The sequence below is a fragment of the Dermacentor albipictus genome, chromosome 4 (genome assembly GCF_038994185.2).
Source record: "Dermacentor albipictus isolate Rhodes 1998 colony chromosome 4, USDA_Dalb.pri_finalv2, whole genome shotgun sequence".
In the NCBI taxonomy this organism is placed as follows: domain Eukaryota; kingdom Metazoa; phylum Arthropoda; class Arachnida; order Ixodida; family Ixodidae; genus Dermacentor; species Dermacentor albipictus.
In genome coordinates this window covers 92,573,265-92,595,186 of record NC_091824.1, presented here as the reverse complement: position 1 = coordinate 92,595,186, position 21,922 = coordinate 92,573,265, and the positions used below count along the sequence as shown (strand labels likewise).

At 50.5% G+C, this 21,922-nt stretch overlaps 1 protein-coding gene across 7 annotated transcripts in view; it reads right to left on the bottom strand.

Annotated features, from left to right (window-relative positions):
* The window catches only part of LOC135897579 (protogenin-like), a 358,787-nt gene that overhangs the window by 331,173 nt on the left and 5,692 nt on the right, over positions 1 to 21,922 (bottom strand). For 4 of the 7 annotated variants that reach the window (XM_070537244.1, XM_070537246.1, XM_070537245.1 and 1 more), the window contains exon 1: positions 21,273 to 21,457. The exons of 1 other annotated variant lie outside the window; for it this stretch is intronic. In XM_070537244.1, the coding sequence (XP_070393345.1) occupies positions 21,273 to 21,339 (67 nt within the window). In that variant the 5' untranslated portion in view covers positions 21,340 to 21,457. Of the gene's footprint in view, positions 1 to 21,272; positions 21,458 to 21,922 lie in introns of those variants that run through there. 2 more of the 7 variants (XM_070537248.1, XM_070537249.1) reach the window with 1 other exon arrangement.

Genomic DNA, 21,922 nt, shown 5'->3' with positions numbered 1-21,922 from the left:
AAGTGGATGGGGAAACGGCGCCGCGCTAGCTCATTTAGAATGCCGCAAGTTTCATTGCGATTAATTTATCATTTCTTTAGTTCAATTAGTAAGTACGAGTGATTTCCCCTATGTTTTCCTTGATGTCTTTGTTTCTTGGCTTCTCATGATATAATTAAAGATCGGGGCCGTCGGCTCACCCTCTTTTTTCGCGCTCATGTGTGTGTGTGTGTGTGTGTGTGTGTGTGTGTGTGTGTGTGTGTGTGTGTGTGTGTGTGTGTGTGTGTGTGTTTGTCATAATGTAATTCCCACAAGATTACTCGAGGGAACTACCGTGAGAATGGTGGTGTACATATATGCACGCATTGGTATATAACCTTCGCGCTAGTAGGCTTTTAGACGCTCTTTACAACGTTATTTATTATGATTTCATCTTTCTAAATTTCGGCTATGGTGTTGGGCTGCTGAGCACGAGGTCGCGGGATCAAATCCCGGCCATGGCGGCCGCATTTCGATAGGGGCGAAATGCGAAAACACCCGTGTCTATAGATTTAGGAGCACGTTAAAGAACCCCAGGTGGTCGAAATTTCCGGAGTCCACTACGGCGTGCCTCATAATCAGAAAGTGGTTTTGGCACGTAAAACTTCATAATTTTTATCTTTCTGAATTTCAAGGCGATCAGATTTTCTTTTTCTATGGGCAAGAAGACAACGCGAAATTACGAAAACTTTTTCATGTCATATAACGCACTACATTGATGAAAATCATAAATTTTCAAAGTCGCGAAGTACGTTTGAAGCCCGAAGGACAATGTTTAGGCAACTTCATGTGCTATGCCCATCATATTAACCCTTTTCGCGGCGATCCCGTGGGCGCTGCCATGTTTGATCACGTGGTGACGCGTCCATTGCTTTCCTCAACTGCCTCCGTGTTTACAATGGGTGTGCACGATGGCGGCGTGGCTTACCAAACCTCTGTATCGGGAGATATCGCAGACGATGACTGGGTGGACGAAACGAAGCTTTGGCCACAGCTTCAAGGACACGCAAAAGCGCTTTTGGAGCTGACTAAGCAATGTCCAAACGGCGCGAGCAGTGCATATCGTGCTTGTTCTAAAAGCGGGACCCAATATGTATTCCAAGCTATCCAAACTTTCCACCCATGAACTGAATCAGGATTAGTGCGTTTTGCTCTTCGTTCTCCATTCCGCAAATATTATTAAGCAGCGGCTTGTCACATTTCTGACTTCCTCGGTGCGGTCACTATCTGATTATTTTCTGCCTAATCCCTCGCTGATGTGCTCACTTCCGGTAGATTTGTTCTTGCTGCGCGCAAAGCTTGAAAAGCGGCTGTTTTGTATTTTGTAATAACTTGAAGCAAAGATGTATTATCGCTAGTAACTCGCTTACTCTTGTGGACCGCCACGAAACGTTCAGCTTCGACCATTCGCGTGCTGTCGATCGGTGCAGTCCGTCATTTATTGTGCGTGTATGGTGCACATATATTCAAGTGTGCGCCCATTCACTCGTAGACACATTGGCGATAGAGTGGGCGTAAGTTTCCGTGCCAGTTGGGATAGACGTGTGCAGATACTGTGCGCGAAACTTACTATGACAGGAATCGGCGCCACTCCCTTTGTCATTGTTTAACGAGCGGTACTCACTCTTGCCGATGTTCCGGGCCTGGAGCACTTTATTTGAAGGTTACCGACACATCGCTGCCCGATGGGCAAATTTTTGTATCCTCGAGGAACGCCGTACATCTCGAAGTGCCCGGCAATACGAACGGACAGTTGCAGCAGCGGTCCGTGAACTTGGCCACACAGATTCATTCCATTCCTAAATGTGTCAGTCACTATGTTTGCAGCCAACTACTGCACACGTCTTGTATCCACGTGATTCAATCCAGCATGATCGGAGCCCGGTGCGTGAGTGAAAACTCACTCACGCACTGACGACAGCCGATCGCACAGAATCAAGGTGGAAGCGGTAATGGTTTCGTGTTCGTGCGCTGTCGCTGAGGCCACGCGCGGCCCGGCGCCGAAAGCGCCATCTCGTTTCTCTAGCAAGAACTGCTCCGCGAAAAGTAGTCATATATACCCATGCTGGCTGCGCCATGCAAACTTGCAGCTTCCATCGACGCTATAGCTGCGCAGCTCCCCACAGTAGGAAACTCTATCATACGCTACAGAACTCTCTATACGCGCTACACAGCTCCTCCTTACCTTTTCTTTCGTTCTTTCTTTCCTGTTTGACGATGTGTAATACTTTCGCTACAGGAGAGAGACGGAACTTGTCTTTCTTCTTCACCCGAGAAACCAGCGGGCCCAAAAGCGGCACGAGACAGAATGTCGCGGCGCGCATCATCGCGACAAGCTCGGAGCGGAGTCGTAAAACGCGCGAAGTTTAAGATCGTTAACCACAGCACGTACACGGCCATGGCACCGCTCTCGCCACAGGCCTACATAGGGAGGCCAGAGCGTACCTATACTATACGTAAAGCCGCGGCGCATGCAATATTTCTGGGTCGCCACAGAGCGTGCCAGTCGGCCTCTTCGATACAGCAGCTGCTACCTCGCTATCCTTGAGTTAGCATGTCGGACACGATTAGCTCCAGTATTGCACGTAGAGAACGCTGATTAGGTAGCTATATATATATATATATATATATATATATATATATATATATATATATATATATATATATATATATATATATATATATATATATATGTATGTGTGTGTGTGTGTGTGTGTGTGTGTGTGTGTGTGTGTGTGTGTGTCGGTCTCATTCTGTAAGCTTGAAAGCTGTTAGGCCTTGCGTTCTGCAAAAAATATTCAAATAGTACGGCAAAGCTACTCCAACTCCTACCTGCCGCATATATACAACCGGCGTGAGCAGCTCTACAGACAATAAGCCTAACGCCCACGCGCTTACACAGCCATTTCCTTGAAGATATCGAAAAATCTGTGTTTTAGATTCCCTACAAAAATAAAAAGCACTAACGTAACGTGAAAGCCTTGCTAAGGCAAATCCTTACTTCGCCTTGTAAATAAATCCAAATTGCCCACATTGACGGTCAATACATGCACGCCGGGTTGCATCTTCTATACCCGTATGTCCGGGCATATACGCAGGCACGCTCTGCGGGCCACGGCTCTGATTGATTGATTGGATTTCAAGTCTCAAAGAAGCTCCCCAGTTGGATATGGCAGACGACCACAGTGCAAAGTCTCTTTGACGCATTGCACTATACATCCTAAGTATACGAGTGTTGCTACATTCCGCCCATATACATCGAAATGCGTCCGCCACGGACGGGAAACGAACCAGCAACCTCGCGCTGCAACAGCAGAACGCCGTAAACCACCGTCGGCCACCGCGGCGGGTGGTCGCGGATGGCGCGCGATTTCACAGCGACTTCCGCCGCCGTTTGCTCCCACTCCTGACGCGGGCCTCCCGCGCGAACTTCTAGGCACCAGGCCTTGCACTGAAAGCCGACTGCAAGCTACCCCGTTTCACTCCCCCACCCCGTTTCAGACCCCTCACTCGCCCTCCCCACACTTTGGGCACCATAAAACCGCTCCTGACGCTTAGCTGTTGAACCCAGTGGTGGAAAAAAAAAAGTTAAATAAAGGAAGAGAGAGAGAGAGAGGGAGAAGCCATGCGCATTAGAAGGGGGCGTGCCAACGTGCACTCGGACGAGCCCCGTAGCGGCGGCGATAGGCGCCTCGAGAGATTTGCGGCGAGCATCTCTGTTTCGCGGAAAGAAGAGCACTGGGCATCAACATCCCCCCCCCCCCACCTCCTCCTCCGGGCATAAATCACGAGCTGGCCTTGCCTTAATGGAGACATCGTGCGACAGCCGAGACGCGAGCACGGCGTGATCGGCCGAGGCGCCGGAAGTCGCTCGCCACAGCGGCAGAAACAGCCCCAAGCCACGATCCTACGTACACCCCCCCCCCCCCCCCTCTCTCCCCTACGTTTCCCGCTAACCGCCCCCGTCCCCTTTCGCCCACTCGCTCGTACACAAACACACACACACACACACACACACACACACACACACACACACACACACACACACACACACACGATCGCGAGCACACTACGTGCCTCGTGCAAAAAGACACGAGAACGCCGCAGAGCTGAAAGAAAAGGCGTGCACGGTTCTCTCAGAACGTTTTCCATCCCTCTCATACGTTTAGACTGCTCGGGAGCGCCGTCTTAAGTACCACAGTCTAGCCTTCGGCGGCTGCTACGATAATGACGCGAAAGCGTGGTGGGGGAAACGCGGCAAACAATCGCCGAGTTCGTCGCGAGCAGCAATGTCACACCTCATCCTGCGCGGCGGAAGCCCAAGCGGTGGGCGGGCGCCGACGACGAGGCGCAAGACGCCGGATGCAGCTGCTAACACACGGGTGGGTATAATACACTCGTCCACTAGACCCATGGCCCGCACCTAAGACAACCTTCAAGGTGTTCAGCCGGCACCACGTGCACGTGTGGCCAGCGATAAACTAGCTGGGTGGTCACAGTCATACGGTCGATATGCTTACACTGCGGAAACGTGCTTCTCAAAATTCTTTGCGAGCGTGCTTCCTATTATGTGGGTCCACATGCTCGTTTCCCAGAGCAACATCGTTGCTCGACGGGACCGTTTCCAGTAACAAAAAACGAGCGACAGAAAGAAAAAATCATATTAGCAAGCGTAAGTTGGTCTCTTCTCTTTCTTCTTGGAATCTCCCATTTTTCCTTCAACGCACACCTCGCGCACCGTGTTCCATAATTAAGCGTCCGCGTTTCTTGCTCGGACGAAAAAAAGAAAGAAAGAAAAAATAAAGGATTAAAGTACGTCGAATTCAATTTCCCGATTTCGGTTTCAAAAGAACAGTGTGTCAGGGAAAGGAAATTTACCCATCTGTGGAGAGCGGCAGCTATATACCACCCTACATGCGCTCCTATTCAAGGAGATAGTTCCGCGAGGTCAAGGTCACAAGTCAACCTAGTGCAATCTTTACTCTCAGTGTATCACGTGCCCCTGCGACGAGAGGCAGGGACGGGACAGCACTGGTGCAGGTGGCGCAACGCTCACGTTGCGGGCTAAATCTAATCTTTAGTTGCGGCCATTGCAGTGGATCTGCAGTGGATAAGCTGGGCGAGTCCGCTGACCACATGGTGGGGTCGTATCTGCGCAGCCACGTTTTCTTGACCCCGTTATTATTAGTTGGAGATCCCTGCATAATGTTACGAATGCGTTCTCATTCTGCTAGGGTTCGAATACCGAATGCAATCGGTGCATAGTCCGCATCTCCGTATGTGGCCCTGTGCATTGTTTATACAACAGCGGCGTTGTACAGCAGAGCTATAGCCAACATACAGCAAGGTTCGGCGTCGACAAAGTTGGTCATCCAGATTTTCACCGACAAGAAGTAAAGATAATTAAGAACGGCAAGTTCTAAGTTAACCAAATATCCACCGGAAACAAGCTGATGAAAGCTGGTCAGGACAAAAAATATATATCCAATGAAAAAAAGAAATAAAAAAAATACCCCGACTTTTCGGTGCTAGTAAAAACTTCAAAAAGTACACTATATTATGGGGAAATAAAAATCGAAAACACTGAACCCTCGCTATAAAATGTCCACGCTACTTTTTTTCTTGCGATTTCCTCTTGATTTTGGCAGCGCGTGGAGCGTTTAACGGTTAATGGATCACATCGCTTCTCTACAATAGCTTCATCCATCAGGAACGCACATACGCGGATTTTGCTTCTACAATTGCCCACGTCCTTTGCCATCATGATCCCCCTCCCAGAACACCTTCCCATCATTACAAAAAGAAGCACGCACAGGACTAAAATACAACACTCACAAAAAAGGAAAACACACACACACACATGACAATGCCGACATCGCTGTCGGATAAAGGATAAAACGGGCTTAATGGCAATCATTAATTGAAAAGACCAGCTGCACGAACAAGGAGAGTACAGGAAAGGAACAGCAGTATCGCGTATGATGACAGACGGGTAGAAAGAAACAAGCATGCACGCACACACAAGCCAGACAAAAGAGAGCAACCTCTAAAAGCAACGAAAATATTCGTGAGCAGAAGAGGAAGTTGGAAAAAAAAAAGGACATAAACAGAGTCACTTCCCCTCAGCCCCTGAGTCATCGTGGATGGCGTTTCCCTATTCACTAGCACAATGGAAAATTAATTCATTAATGGTCGCGGCGCGTTGTATTGTTTGTCGCGTTAACGCACACAGCGTACTCTTATTCCAGCGGTACGGGGATTAAAAAAAAAAAAAGCATTACCTGGCGGCAGCGCCTGCTAATGGAAAGGAGGAGGTGAAAGAACGGCAAACAAAGAGACCGCGACGCTGTCACTCACTGTCGGGTTACAGGAAATGAACGCAGAGAAGCAAGCAAGAAAAGGACAAGTTCGTAAAAAAGAAAGAAAGAAAGGACTGAATTCATTTAGAGCAACAGGCACAGCAGCGCACGTCGTTCTTCGTCTGCTACGGTAGTAGTGCTTGCTGTGGCCTCCGAAATGCGTGCGCACACGGCTCACAGCACGCGTGGTGCGAAAACAAAACAAAAAACAAAAACCTAACGAATTCTCAAGCCACGAAACTCCCGTTTGGAAAAGAAAAAGAAAGAAAGGAAGGAAGAATGCCAACAGTACACCATACGATTTCTTGGCGTAACCGGGACTATATTCGTTATACGAGGTAGCGCCGCACGATCCACCGACACGCTCAGCTATATACCTTGGTCGACGTACCTTCCGAAAAGAAGCTGCTTAAGCGAGTGGCATGGCCCCTTTGATCTCGTTTTTGGACGCTTGCGTTTGTTTGCACGAGTTTCGACTTTTCATTGGACTCTTCGGAATAGTTTGTACGTGTTTGTTTTCCGTGCGCGTCTGCGCAAATATGATGCAAATAACGTTCGCCTATACGCTGATGACAGCATTTCCACACAATCATGAAAAAAAAAGATAAAAGAAAAGCTGAGCGGTAGCGCAGGGGTTACAGCGGACGGCTCGCAGCTCGACATCGCCACATGTGCAAGGGTTCGATCCCAAATCCCAGTGCAAAGCTTCGTTTGTTTTTCACCACACGGAGGAAGATGACGATGAGGATGTGATTACGAGGTCGACGACGCAGCGTTAAAAAGAAAAGAAGAAAAACAGACGCGGCAGACGTCTTTTAGAGTTTCCTACAAAAATCACTAGTGGTAACTCCAGCGCTGCGACCGTTGGGGTAGCACGCATGGGAACGATGGGGCGTGCTGCACGAACTTGTATAATTTTCGTGCTCGAGGAATGAAACGTTCTTCTGACGTTAATTATTACGCTTTATCTTTTTAAACTATACCGAATAGCGTTAGTTTCCTAAACACAGTAAGGCAATTAGTCTTCACCCACATGAGTAATCATAGCGTTTTGTAGGAAACTATGTGTGTACCTGCTGCAGAGGTAAAAGAAAATGCGCAGCATCGCCCAAAGTGCAAAATTATAGACGCGATATCATGCGCAAAGCTCCGCAGGGCCAGGTGCCTCCGCGAATATTTACTCCTTCTTGGCAATAAAGCGCGCAAATCCGGAGCTTTTCGGCCTTCATCCAATGACTCATTGAGCTTTATTTGCCGAAAGAAATCAGAGATGGTCGGGGTCCTCAGTACAGGGCTCCGCTGGCCTTTGGCTGCCCGCCGGACCAGTTGGATGATGGCTACAGTTGGTGGTCTCCTGGATCCGAGCTGGCGAAATATTCCGCATCGGGTGTGCGAGCGCGAGTGAATCCTCGCGGCTGTGAACACACACGGGCGGACGATTTGCGTCAGGTGAAGCAAGCTTGCGCACAAAGGAGTTCCGCGAGCGCGAATGGAAGCAATTCCCATCGCACGGGCGGAAAAAGAGAGAGAGAGAGAGGGGGGGGAAGAGGATGAGCGGTGCATGGTGAGCCCTAATTAAACTACTGCACGCGGCGGCCGACGAGTATCCGCACCCGCACTGCCACGGAACACACGCTAAACATCGCAACGACAACAAAGGAGTAAGCGCTCCCTCTCTCTCTCTCTATCGCTTTGTTCTTTCTTTCTTGTCTAGCCGTAGATGGGATTACAAGTGCGCGCCTCTTTCAAAGCGAGCGCCGCCGCGGTGAGTGTACCTACCGCCCAAATGACAGCACCGTGTCGGCTAAAGCACCGTCATTAGCGGTCCGGTCCGGAAAGGCGATTTAACGCTAGCACAGCCTGGCGCAGGCGGCAAAACCAGCGCGCCCCGGCGGCTTACGTGTAGTACGTGCGCGAGCTACTTATACTGGGATCGCGATATCTATGCCTGCGCCTACGCTGCCTTACACGCGCGCACACGGGCAGTGGAAGGTTCGGTGGCCGGGACGGTATATCTCTCCGCGCGCGGTGCAAAATCCACAGCGGCGGTGGGCGGCGGAAGCCAGCCGCCGTGCGACGCCTTGGGCCCACGAACAACACACGGCTGCGCAGGGAGGCGCGGCAGTTTAGAGATTGAAAAAAAAAAAACACGCACTGCGCATGCGCATGGCACGCACGACTGCACGAGAACACGTGAGCAGGCACGCACGCACGCACAACGGTCAGGCAGGTCGGGACCCCGATTCCTCCCTCACTCAAGCTGCGGGACACGTCCGCCGCGAGGCTGCGAGGGGGTCCCCGTATATAGCCCCCAACGCCGCAGTTCCAGAACGAGTGAAACGCTCCACTCCCCTAAACCTATCCTTTCCACCCTCGACGGTTCACGTCACGTCGGCAGCGGACGCCGCGCAGTGATTTTGAGCGCGCAAGCTGAACGCGGACGAGGGAGGGGAGGGGGTAAAAGATTCAACATCAAAACAGTGGCGCAGCGGTTGTGTTATGAATGCCGAAAGGGTCGAACGGTGACAACGCGACCAACGCACGCCACAACGGCTTGCTGCGGCTCTGGACGCAGCCTGCGGGGAGGGACGCGGACATACGGGGCGGTCGACATGGTTGTAGGTCGACATAGGGACAAGCTGGTGGGCAAGCTGGTGACGATCCATCCTCGACGGAATACCGTGCCCAATTCGAAACAAGGTGGCGTGTTAGTGCAGTGTACCGGAAAGCTGGCAAAACGGTGCACTGAAAGCACCGCATTAATCAAGTCGAGTTCGAGTTATCAATAATAGAAAGCGGTCTCCAACTCAGTGCAAAAAAAAGAACAATAAATAAAGATTACTGGTTTTTTTTCAGGTCACAGAAGAGACTCGTGGAGTTGATATACACCGTGTACTTGCAGAAAATTCGACCAGGCGGTCGATATCGACCGCCTGGTCTCCTTAAAGTGCACCCGGAAGGAGCAGAGGTGCCTCTGAGAGGTCGGGTATACGATAAACAAAGTTTCCGGTTGGAAACAACGCATCTGTCCTCCAAGAGCGAGTCCGACGACGTCCGATCGCCTCGCGTTGGCCCTCCGCGAGCAGGGCAGATTCGCGCGCGGGGAGAAACCGGGCGGCTGGTCGCGCGGACGAAGTGGGAGTTCATTCGCCCGCGCCCGAGGGCTAATCTTTCGCACGTGGTCGTGGAAAGAGAGAGAGAGAAAAGGGGGCAAGGAGGCATGATCATCGCGCGCATGCGCGCCCTCTCTCGAATACTCCAGCGAGGCTCCACTTTAGCCCAGGCCGAACGAGAATGCGGAAAACGATGGCGAAAAGGCACCACCGCCGCGGAAACCGCAAAGGTGGTAGGTGGACCCCCCCTCCCGCCCTTTTCCTCCAGCACCATCCTCTGTGTTTTGTGCGTTTTTTTTTATTTTTTTACGACCCTACAACTTCCCATCCAGTTTCATTATACCGGCTCCTGCGCGCGAGGCAAAGCGCCAGAACTCAAATGTCGCCAAGCTGCCACCGGTGAATGATAGACTTAAGTTTATCAATCACGCCATATCAACCAGCCCACTCTCAAGTCTGGATGACTGCCAGCTCTAGACAGAGAGGTGTGCATTAGGAGACGCAAGAAGGCGGCGTTCGACTTGCGTAAGCAAGGTTTGGGCCCCTGCAAAATCCGGGCAGAGTCTGAGTTTTTGGGTAACAGCGCAAATGCGTCCTGGCGTAACAGAGACATTACTTACGTTGATGGACTACAAGACCTTAAAAAAAATAACTCGACATGATTCATTCGTGAATTACGCTCCTACAATACCGGGGAAAAAATTCACCGTTACCGTGAGAGTAGGCTCGATAAGCCAGAAAAGACACAAAAACGGAAAACGATTGGTGGGGACGACACGAAGTTCCCGTGTCAGCACGACCTGACGCCATGGATTCACGGAACTGCAGCTGCTCCTCTGGTGTCCTTTCACAACCACAAGTCACCCAATAGTACGCTCGGAGATCGCGACGGGCGAAACTATTTCGCCAGCAAAATTCCTCGTTCCTAAATCTATAGAACGAGCCAGACCTCTAATCTTCACGGGAAATTCGGCAGAGCAGCCAGGTATGGAACTGCCACGTCAACGTAGTTACACCGCCGCACTAGTTTTCTACAGAACCGCGCAGAAGAATGCGCTGGTGGAATTCGCGCTTCCAGCTGCAGTCGCCTCCTCGTGAACGTCAGCGAGGCCTACAGTGTGTATGTACCTCAAGCGGGCATGCACCTTCTACGCGAGCTTCCCCGGGCGCAGGCTGTGCGAGGCGACGCGACCTGACGCAGTAGCGTTCACGCGAACTCGACGGGCAAATAAATTACTGGAGTAGTATAGCGCCAAACAGACGACACAAGAAGAAGAGACACGGACGAGCGTCTCTACTTCTTGTGTCGTCTGTTTGGCGCTATAGTACTCCAGTAATATGCACCAACTAGCCCAACAAAAAGTTCTGCTGGCAAATAAATTCTTTGCCGACGCGACGACGCAGACTTCCCGAAAGCGACCGACTCGGCAACGACCATTCGATCCCGCGTCCGTCCACGGGTGACGCAACCACTTAGACCGTGGCGCACCACCGACCGTGGGACCCTTGTGACAAGAGACGCGGCCCGTCCGCTGTTGCACTATCTGTATTTCGTCCCTCCATTTTCCTTTCTCATTAAATTACGGGGTTTTACGTGCCAAAACCACCATCCGATTATGGGGCACGCCGTAGTGGGGGGGCTCTGGAACGATTTCGGCCACCTGGGCTTCCTTAACGTGTACGTAAATCGGCGTTTCCGCATTTCGCCCCCACCAAAACGCGCGACCTCGTGCTTAGCAGCCCGACACCACAGCTACTAATTAAGCTACTACGGCGCCTTCCTTTCTCATTCTTGGCCGGCCAACGAAGGCCGCCCGTTACGTTAAATGACGTTAAAGCTATACACGAGGCCATTCTACTATATCTGCTGAGGAGCGAAACAATAAACCTACAATCTAGACACGCCTCACCGGAAGCACCATAGGAGTTGCAATTTATTTATTTATTTTTCAATAAACGTTTTTCTTTCTTTTCCAAAGCATCTGGCCAAATCCATCCATTTATCCATCCATACGTCCCAAATAATGAATCAACAAGCGCGGTGGGAATTCTCCCTCTTTCTTAATATGATCTACAGACGTTGCCAATGCCTAGGCTACATGTTTCAACGCCGGAAGTGAGGGTAATGTCAAGTTCCTGGCACGTTTAGAACGACTTCGAGAGTTTCGCAAGGGGTGCGTCGTTCCGGCAGCGAACAATGGGTGTGATGACGTAGTGCTGTGGACAAAAAAGATAGTTCGCGGCCGTTTCCGGACAGCGCAGGAGCTTACGCAGAAGACAAATTTGTCTAAGCCAACCGACACACCGGCTACACTGCGAAGGTCAAGTTCGAGCCCCGAGATAGTTGTCAACTATAATGTTTACAAGAACAAAGAGAGAGAAAAAAAAAGTTTCTTTGCAAGGAACACTACAGAGACACACTCTAACGATTATAGGCTGATGAAGTGCTAACATTATTTAGGTTAATTTCGCGGTGAGAGGCTATTAGAAGATAATATGACTATCATAACTGATTCATCAATCTAGGTTACATCAAGGCTACGTAATCATCAATGTTACATTTCTTGAATTTCGCGCCGCGTACCCCAGCACCGGTGCGTCAGCGTCACGTCACAAATTATGAAGCTATCTTTTTTTCTCTCGCAAAGACTGTGCTGTTCCGACCGTTAAACATCGATGAAGAGGAGAGCCACCTGCATTTTTCAGATGTACTTTTGTTCATAAACACGCGGCTTACCTCGCGCACAAAATCTGAAAAACGCTGCGTGCGTCGCACGCCAGTCGAGTACAAACGCATATACACAGGTGAATGAAAAAAAAGACGGAACGTGTTCCGAACAGGCCTTCTATAACACGCATCTCAACTCAGTGAACGCGAGATTTAAACGCTACATACTACATATACTAGCCGCAGATGCTCTTCGTGACGATGCCGCTCCTGCGATGTGCCTCTCCTGTGGTGACATTCTCGAAGTGCCCGAAAGAAGAAAAAAAATACATTACGCCACACGAAGGATGTTTGTAAAGATATGCGCATCTTCCTTCCGTCGATCGACGAATTCATCAACGTTCCTAAACGACGACAATATATCCATATAACGGAAACTTCCAGCGATGAGTGTCCGCCCAATCTCTGAGAGACATAACATGCTCTCTCTCTCTCTCTTACACACACACACACACTTAATCTACATATAATACATGTCTCGAAATGACGTCGATTCTTACGCCCTATCCGAAATGCAGTTAATTGTGGATGACCGAGTTAACCGGTACTCGGTCTTAACGTGCCCTTGCATCGATCAGTTCTGCAAGGCAGCTTGGTGCAAGCCGCCAAACGGGCTTCAACTCCCCAAGAGTATGAGCGCGCAGAACCCTTCCCCCTCATAATTTCTTTTTTCCCCTAAATTTAACTACTTCAACGAATGACGCTGTTCCCTTAACGAGTCTCGATTTGTTTGTATTTTAAAAATCTAATCCTTCTCGACTAACCTGCGACGTGAGGCCCCTACAGTTTTCAGAACACGCCTGCCACCTGGCGCTGCAAACAGAACCTGTACTCGGTCGACGCGCTTGAGCAATCGGGGAAAGAATAGAAACAGAAATGATAATAATAGTAATAATAATGGAAAGACGGTGCGCGAGTCTAGAGCGGGTCTGCGACGACGAAAGTAATTACCAACATCCCGTAATTAACGACTCAGATGATCGTTCAAGCAGTTTGGATTTAATTATTAACCTGTCGCAACCGACGCACTGCCGCTATACCGGACGGCCCAGAGGCACGGGCACGAAGTGAGCGCTTAGTCGTCCGTTAAATAGTTTTCGTTTTCTTTATTATCCAACTATAGGCGGGTAAAAAAAAATAGAAAGAGGTAAAACATCTGCGTTCCACTTCGCCGCTAGTCGTTCAAACACTCGCTCCGTTCCCAGCGGACAAACTTAACGAACTTGGGCTTAATGGAATGCGTTTGCGCTGCGATAATGCGTATTATCATATCGGGCGTGCAGCGCACGACCCCTAATATAAACACCAGCGCGGCAGTGAAGGCAAACTCGCGGAACTAGCCGGAAAGCTGGCGACAGAACGAAATTACGTTAGTCCGTTACGGGCGCGGATAGGACCCACGTAAGATATAATAATAAACACTGTGCACGCGACGCTTTGGACGCCGAATCACGCGATCACGAGCGGACAGATAGCACTGACGTATTTGTGGCCACCGTCTTAAGGTACTATAGCACGTGATAGCAAAGGTGACGCGTGACCAGAAACGTATATACCACCACGAGAGCCCGGCAGATACACGTAACAGGGACAATCCGGTGGACCATCAAAAAAAGCACAACGATGTACGCGTGATGATATGGTGCACTGATGTCATCGTGGCCGCCATGTATGGTTACTAGCACGGTGGAGAAGCTACGGTGCAAGCTCGAAAAGGGGGGCTTTTTCGTCCCCAACTTATTTAGCTAAAACTACATCCAAGTCCTCCCCTCTTAACCTTACACCGGCTGGGTGGCGACAATATCTAAGAGCATACGAAATAATTTGATGAGAGAAATGTAATCTAAAAGCACAAGAAACCGTATGTATACGCAGTCTATAAAACCTAGTGTTTGGCTTTGCCCAGCGCACAGTGGCACGTTACAGAACCAACCATGTCGCCGGCATGTCAGCTTTATTGCGTCTCTATTTCCAAATTCATCTGTTCATTTTATTTTTTTTTATTTACACTGTTGCTATCCCATGTTGACTCGACAAGCAAGGCCTTGTGGCCCTTATGCCTGCAATTACCAACATGTTCATCTCGCCCCGCCCCCCCCCCCTTTTTTTTTACCCTTCAAATATGTCTCATGTTTGCACACCGAACAACAGTAGCAATAATGTTTACCCGAGGAGGAAGCCGACCTCAAGCGCGTCCTCCGTGCTCTGCGGCGATAGTTTTACCAACATGTGACGCAAGAACCCCTCGTGTTGCGTCATCAGCCGTCGGACAGTGGGAACCTGATCGTTTCTTTTTTTTTTTCAGGGAATAACATACCTTATTCTGTTTAAGTGCCGAAAAAAATAATGATTAGCTGTCTCTTTTGTATATTTCTGCTATGCGCGCAGGAACAATACGAAGCGCAGTCAGTAAAAAAAAAAAGTGGGTTGTCACGCCATTAGAGTAACGAAAAGGTGACGTTCTGCTCTGGCTTGTGCATTCCCGCGTCATCATTGCCCACGATCGCGCTGGAACATGCAGTGCGGGTGTATATGCAGTGCACTCCTGTTTACTCGACTTCGGTTAATTCGATTTGTGTTGAATTTGACCACACTGAAATGTCCCGGCTAGAAAACCCACATTGCCACGGAAGGAAAACTCGTTCCGTTCCACAAGGCCGAAACCTCAGCCGGTTGGTGCAAGACTGAAGAATGAAAAAAAAAAAAAAAAGAGATCAGCTAAATGCACAACGTACGTGTAGTTAAAACGCCACAGCGTGCTGTTTCGTTTAATTCGACCCCCACAAACCTCAACCGCCGCTCCCTTATGCGCTTAGAGGTTACTAAAACACCGAAAACAAGAAATTCTGGAGACGGCACGCTACTTCTTTTTGTCTCTTTTGAGGATTTCGTCAGCGTCAACGACAGTGCTGAGATTTCAGGGCCACTCACTGACGACGACACAGTCAGCAACGCGTCAGTCCAACGCTGATATGTCGTCTAAATGTGTAGGCGCTCTTCGCCGCATGCTGGTTGATTCGCACTTGAAGGGGAAGAAGCCAAGTGGCATTACTAACTACACTTCAAGCAATCAACAAGATTTGAATTCGCTCATTCAGCCACAATTTCTTAATTCGACCTTTCGGATTATTCGACTAAACCATGCGGTCCCCTCAAGGGCCTAATTACGGGGAGTCTACTGTATAGGAACTGACAGAAACGGGCTTCTCCACTTAGCACTCTCAACAAGAAGAAGCTTGCTTACAAGAGAGCCTGATACGTACGTGCAGACAATTCTGAAGCCCTGGCGAATTTCGCAAATGCGCTATAGCGTGCGCAGAGGAAGTTAAAAAGAAAAAAGGACGGTAAAAGAGTGACATACAGCTCAAAACAAAGGAAATGTTCGATGTACTCGAAAGGTATACAAGAGTGATATGGAGGATAAGAGTTTTCCGAGTGTAACAACAGACTGGAATTGCGGTAACCCCTTCGCTTAGAGCGCCATTAGAAGAATCAGCGAACAAAGCAGTTATTTGAAGACTGCCGCGACGACCATCTCGCCCGGCAGTTCGGCCGACACCGGTACGTGAGAAAAAAAAAAAAAAACGGGGGCAGAAAACAGTAGTATAGGGTATTCCAGTTGTTTCATTCTAAATTCCTCGTCTAAACTAAACAGATGCATTGTACTGCAAAGTACGGCCATGAAACCCGCACGCAAATATCCGATATATTGAGATCGCGAATCACTTGTCGGGCGGCCTGAAGCAACACACCGCGAATTCCCGAGTACGTGTTCCTTCAAGAAAAGCTCCCTTTCCCGACAATCCGACACACATGGTTCACCACATTCGGTGATAACTACTCGGTACAAGAGCCGGCACGATAGCTATATACCCCCCGCGGTTATATATTCCGCCAAGGTAATCTATATATAAAACGTCTGCACAACAAACAGGAGGCGAAGCTGTGCTATGTAGTCTCGAGAAAAAAAGTTCAATCCGCAAACGAACCCACAGCTGCGATCCGCCGATCTCGCAAAGAAACACGTTGCCGCTCAACGAAACGAATGTGCGCCGCTGCCGATAACCCACAGAACCCTGCGCCCGCGCGATTTCCGAAGGACTCTCGATCCCCCCGCAGCTTCCAAGTCGAAAGCAAGAAGAGCACGACCGCCGGTCGCTGCTGGCGAGGTAATTAAGACGTGCCCGACCAAGCGTATCTCCGGCCTATACGCATATATGGATCCGAGAGCGTAATAACGCTCCGTCCCCAATTCAACGCGTGGTCGACAAACGCGAGCGCTGCGCCACGAGCCATACATACACGAACGAAAAGAGGGCGGAGATCGGGGGAAGGGGGGTCGCCCACAAAGCGCGGTGCGCGCATTGGACTCGCAGCCCGCAACATGCTAAATATCAATTAGCGGAACGATGGACTGCGCGACCAGAGGGGGGGGAGGGGGGGGGGTGTATACCACTCGGTACACTTTCAGAATCTCAAGACTTCCAAGGGTATGATCGGTACGAAATATATTTTTGTGAACTTTATGAAACCGTTCGTAACATCATCGAACGAGCCCGCATTCGCAAGATTTATGGAAAATTCAGGAGAGTTAACGGGTAACAAGCAACCGTGTAACAAGCTAAAATAATATGAAAAGAAAAAAACAACTACCTCTGCCATTAATCAGACAGTTACGCCCGGAAGTATATCATTCCGCTGCGGAGTGATATTGCCTGTGTGCGCCTCCTACCTTTGGCAGCGCTGCAAACGGCTTGTGAGATGGAGCATAGGTGCAATGCAGCGACGACATAGGAGCCAACTAGAATAGGTATACGGGAAGGTGGGCTCCTACTACACCATCCGTCGCCGACCGCCTTTTGCGCGACGCCGCGGAATGGAAGCTCCATGGAAGGACTAGGGCCGCTATTCTGCAGCGATGCCTTTTTCGATCCTAATGCCTTTCAGCGCTTTTTGCGCTCGCGAGTGGTCAAGCGAAGCCGCGCCCCGTGCGGAGCGTCGAAGGCGGCAACTCACGAACGCAAACATCTCTAAAAGACATTAGCATCGAAAATGGCATCGCTACGATATGGCGACCTAGCAGCGCGCAATGAGCGAGCCCACCTCCCTCTTCTGGAACACACAACCTGTTCTCGTTGCTGATTGGCTGAGACGAGGCCTAGCCTTCGCTGCAATGCAGAAGATGGGTGTGAGGGGGCCGCGTGTATGCGAGTTGTAATCGGTGAAACCGAATATATATATATATATATATATATATATATATATATATATATATATATATATATATATATATATATATATATATCATGTTACGTCGCGAACGCAGCTTCTCGTCGTGTTGTACCCAAACATGGCGGCCATGATAACGTCAGTGCATCTTGTCATTACGCGTACACACCATTTTGATTTTTCTTGGATCAAGTGCTTTCACCGGGTTCTCACTTTTATCGGTTTGTCACTCGGCGCACGCGCCTTTCGTGCTATCGTACTGTCAGGCTTATTGTTTACGCAGCTTTTCGACGAGCTACTACCGTAAGGTGGCGGCCACGGTAACGCCAATGAAAACTATTCTATGCCGTGGGAATTGGGCTCGGCCTGCGCCGACGCGCATCCAACAACGCGCAACAAAGCGAATCGCCGCCTATAGGAGCGCTGGGTGTAGTACCATTCGCCTTAATTGAGGCACGCCGCTTTTCGTACGCTCCCAGCGCTACTACCCGTCATGGCTGTGCCTCACATTCGCAACCCGGTTGCAAGCAACGCCACCTAGAGGACTTGCAAGTCGGCCATACAGCCGCCGCTATCTTCCCGACTACCGGTTCAAGAGCAACCAGGCGCCTCACAAACGCAATGACGTGGCGTTCGCGCAGGAACGAAGAGCAATACAAGCGGGCCGACAGTCTTTCTCTCTCTCCCCTCGCAGTGTAACGGCGGTAAGCTACGTTCCGCGCGGAACTAATGGCCAGTTAATCGCCCGCGGGGAACAAGAGGGAAAGGGGCAGCGTCGCAGAGCCGAGCCAAGTAAGGACGAGGTGAGGGGGTGCTGGGAGGGATGCAAGCCAATGAACGAGAGCGCAGCATGGCACACACTACGCCGAACACTTCGGCGAAGAGCGCCAGTTATCGCTGCTCCTGCAGTCAACAAAACTCGCGCAAATCGACGCTCGCGTAGCAGAAGACGGAAGCGCGCCAGTTGCAGAGTGAAGTGCACGGAGGAGAGACGACGAGAAAAGGCTTCGCTCTCTCTTCCGCCGCGCAGTATTGATTAAAGGCGGCCGCCATTTCCTTATTCCGGTGTGAGCGGACCGAACGCTGCCATTCGCCGCTGCGCGGAATACATTAGGGCTGCCGCTTCTGCTGCCCATCGTGGAGGAAGGCGAGCGCTCGACCGCCGCCACAGCACCGCGCGCGCAGGCCAGGAAAAGGAAAAACAAACACTTAGAGGAAGAAGTAACAGCGGCAAAACGCCTTAGCGCACACAACGTGCTCACCCACGCGCAACTTGATTACCGCTTGGCAGCGGGTGAAGCCAGAGGTACAGTGGGGCGATGAGGGGGAAGCGGGCGTTTCTGACAAAAGAATCAGCTACATTTGTGACACATTTCAAAGAAGATGGCCATTTCACTGTTCTTCCGCGCCCCCCCCTTTTCTTTTCTTTTTAATTGCGCAACGCGTCGAGTGAGAAACGACTATTCGCTCATCTTAGTTCTACGCATGCGCTGTGGTCACAGGCCGCACGCACACCATATGCGCACACTGCCAAGCGCGGGTGACCAGACAACGGAACAGGCCACGCACACCGACATTGCTGTTGTGAGGTGTTCAAAAAACAAAGAAAGGTCGGTGTCAGAAATGTTTCCCTCCATGAATATGTTTCGCTGGACAAAGATCGCTCACCGGGCCTGCGTTTTATCGAAAGCACAGATTAGGTTACACGGCCGAAGCAAATGGCATTGCGGCCCGTCAGGCTTCTACCGCATGCAGTGAATTTATTCACGAGACACGAAAATGAGATTCGTATGAGATGGATGAGAAAGGAGACTGTGGCAAGAAAAAACATAAGATTTTCCACATTGGCACGTATATTAGACCGAACGGTTTTAGTTTCGTTTATTCATCATAGACCCGCCTAAAAAGTGATTACCTCGTGTGAGGCAGCACGGACAGAACGATCGCTTATGGCTGACGAGAACGAATAGTAGTAACCTTGGGTCGGGAATATGTTTCCAGTCCTCGATAACTAGACCTCACAAGGCGAACAAGGCTGCAGTGCATATAATGCTATGACAAAGTGTAGCGGCATCTAGGGCACCAGTTCATGCAGGACACGTACTACTTATCGCCCCAGTACCACGTAAATACGTCACGGCATCAGAAAATAGTAAAATATTACTCTATTCGACACACGCCAATCAGTTTAAATCGCAGCTTACGAAGGGTGGCGCCAAGTGAGCCTACGCGCCAATTATTCGATGAAGACCTATTTCAAGGCTGAATGTTCGACTGGTGACCAATCAATCGACCAGTAAAATGCAGATTATTTCTCCAGGACAAATTGACCTAGAGAACCGCCCGCGAAATCGCATCTCTGACGTGTTTTCCGGTTTTCCACCCACACTTCTAACTCGCGATTTAACAGCGCACTAAAAGCTCCAACAGACAAACTCTTCGACAATCATTCAGGCAAGGCAGTGTTTCGAACACCGACCTCTGCGAACCTCTCCCCCGCCTGCGGCCTTGCTGGTCATGAAGCAAACATCTAAAACACCAGCGAAAACCCACCAGAGCAAAATGCGCGGAACCACGACTTAAACTCGACGGCAGTTCGTTTGCCTGCCAAATAAATAGCAACAAGCGAAGGCTTCCTTGGAGAAACGCAACGCAGCGTGCGCCCCTCACCGCTACAACAGGTCACAACACAATCGTTTCATAAACGTGCCGTGCGCAACCACCAACAAAAAACACATGCCTCGGCATGCGGAGGAAAACTAGCGCGGGCTGCAAGATCACGCCCTTCTTGTCCCAGTTTTAGCGTTGCTCGGGGACATCAATGAACACAGTGACCCACGAACGCCAAGCAAACAGAACGCGGTACGCACGGCTGTTTCAAAGCTCCTTTCCTTCCTCACCATTAATAATGAGGTCAGGAAAAAAATGTCGAATAAAGAACGGGATCACAACAGGCCGTCGGCTCGGGTTGCGTCAGAGCGGAGCAAGAAGTTTCCGCTGCTGCGCGTCTCTTTGTTTACGCGCAGCGAACGTTCGCCGGTGGGCTCGCGAAACCACGTTTAGGAGTATGTACTACGCGCAACTGCGACAGCACAATTTCGCCGCTAGTAGTCGGTGAAACGCGCCACTGCTGCAGATGTTCGGGCGAACTCGGCACGCTAGCATCGACGCTGGACCCGCGCAAGCATTATACACCATGCCGGAGCTGTCGCAATACCAGTTTTCTCTTTTTTACTCGCAGCCAGCCGAGGGGACGCGCGCTGGAATCGGGCAAACAAGATCAAACCGGGGGAGCAAGGGGGGCGCCGCGGAAAGAGACGCTGCGATGGCCGTTGCCTCACAGCATCGCCGCACGAAAGAAAGCTCCCGATATCGAGAGCGCGCGCGCTTCCGAACTCAGGGCCGCAAGTCCGAGTGCGCGGCAACGAGCGTGTCACCTGCTCAAACGTAAACACGGTTGCGCGCATTCCGATCGCTGCGTTGCTGCTGCCCAGCGCCTGTCAACGGCGAGGATGGCCAGCATGCGAGCGCCCAAGAGCCCGCGTCACCACCTCATAAAGCTCGCGACTGTTTGCCCGAATGCGATCGGCCGCACCGGACCACCTGACGTCGCGAAGACGGAAAACCCGCCACGGGCGATTCCACATTTGCGCTGCCATGACGGCGATCGCCGCAATCTTGGCAGAACACGCAAGCAACGCCAAGCCCCTGGATCCTCCGTACCAGCCAACCCCCCTCTTTCCGCACCCCCCTTGGTCCGCTCATCGGCGCAGGCAACACACACAAGGGAGGGCGCGAAAAATACAAAACGTCAAGCGCGCTTACCTTTGTCGCAGGAACTCGACGACGCTACCGTTAGCAGACAACACAGCAACGTGATTCTCGACGCCATAAATCCATCAACTGCAGATACTCCATAGAATCACCCACACAATTAAATCCCGCGGCCCGACCAGATCCACACGCGCGCATACGAATACACACGCGCACACAGCGAGTCGTGCGGCCGCTCTTCCACAGGGGCTATTCCTTTCACAGCGCTCACCCCCCGCGCACTCGACCTCCTTGCCACCGTTGTTTGCTTTTTCGTTTGTCACTCGAACGTGTCGTGCTTTGTGTACAAAAAATCGGTCAAACAGTTCACACTTGTTTATATTACCGTTGTTTAAAGCGATAATTAAACATTTTATAAGGGCATGTGCAGAATTTAGAGGGGTTGGCAACACCAGGCGCAAAAGCCCGGAAAGCAGAACGAAGATGTAAGGGGAACTGAGATCCGCTGCAATAGTGTTTTTGTACAGCGTGAGAGCTGCGTACTTTTGGATTTCGGTTAGGCGATACGAGTTTTATAGGCCCTCCTACAAACTACAAAGAATAAGTGCGCATCCCAAGAAATCGGGTCGAAGCTTACGGATGCGGAACACGCATCGCCTTCACAGCGTGCGGTCCCGTTTAACGCATTGTTAGTTGGCAAA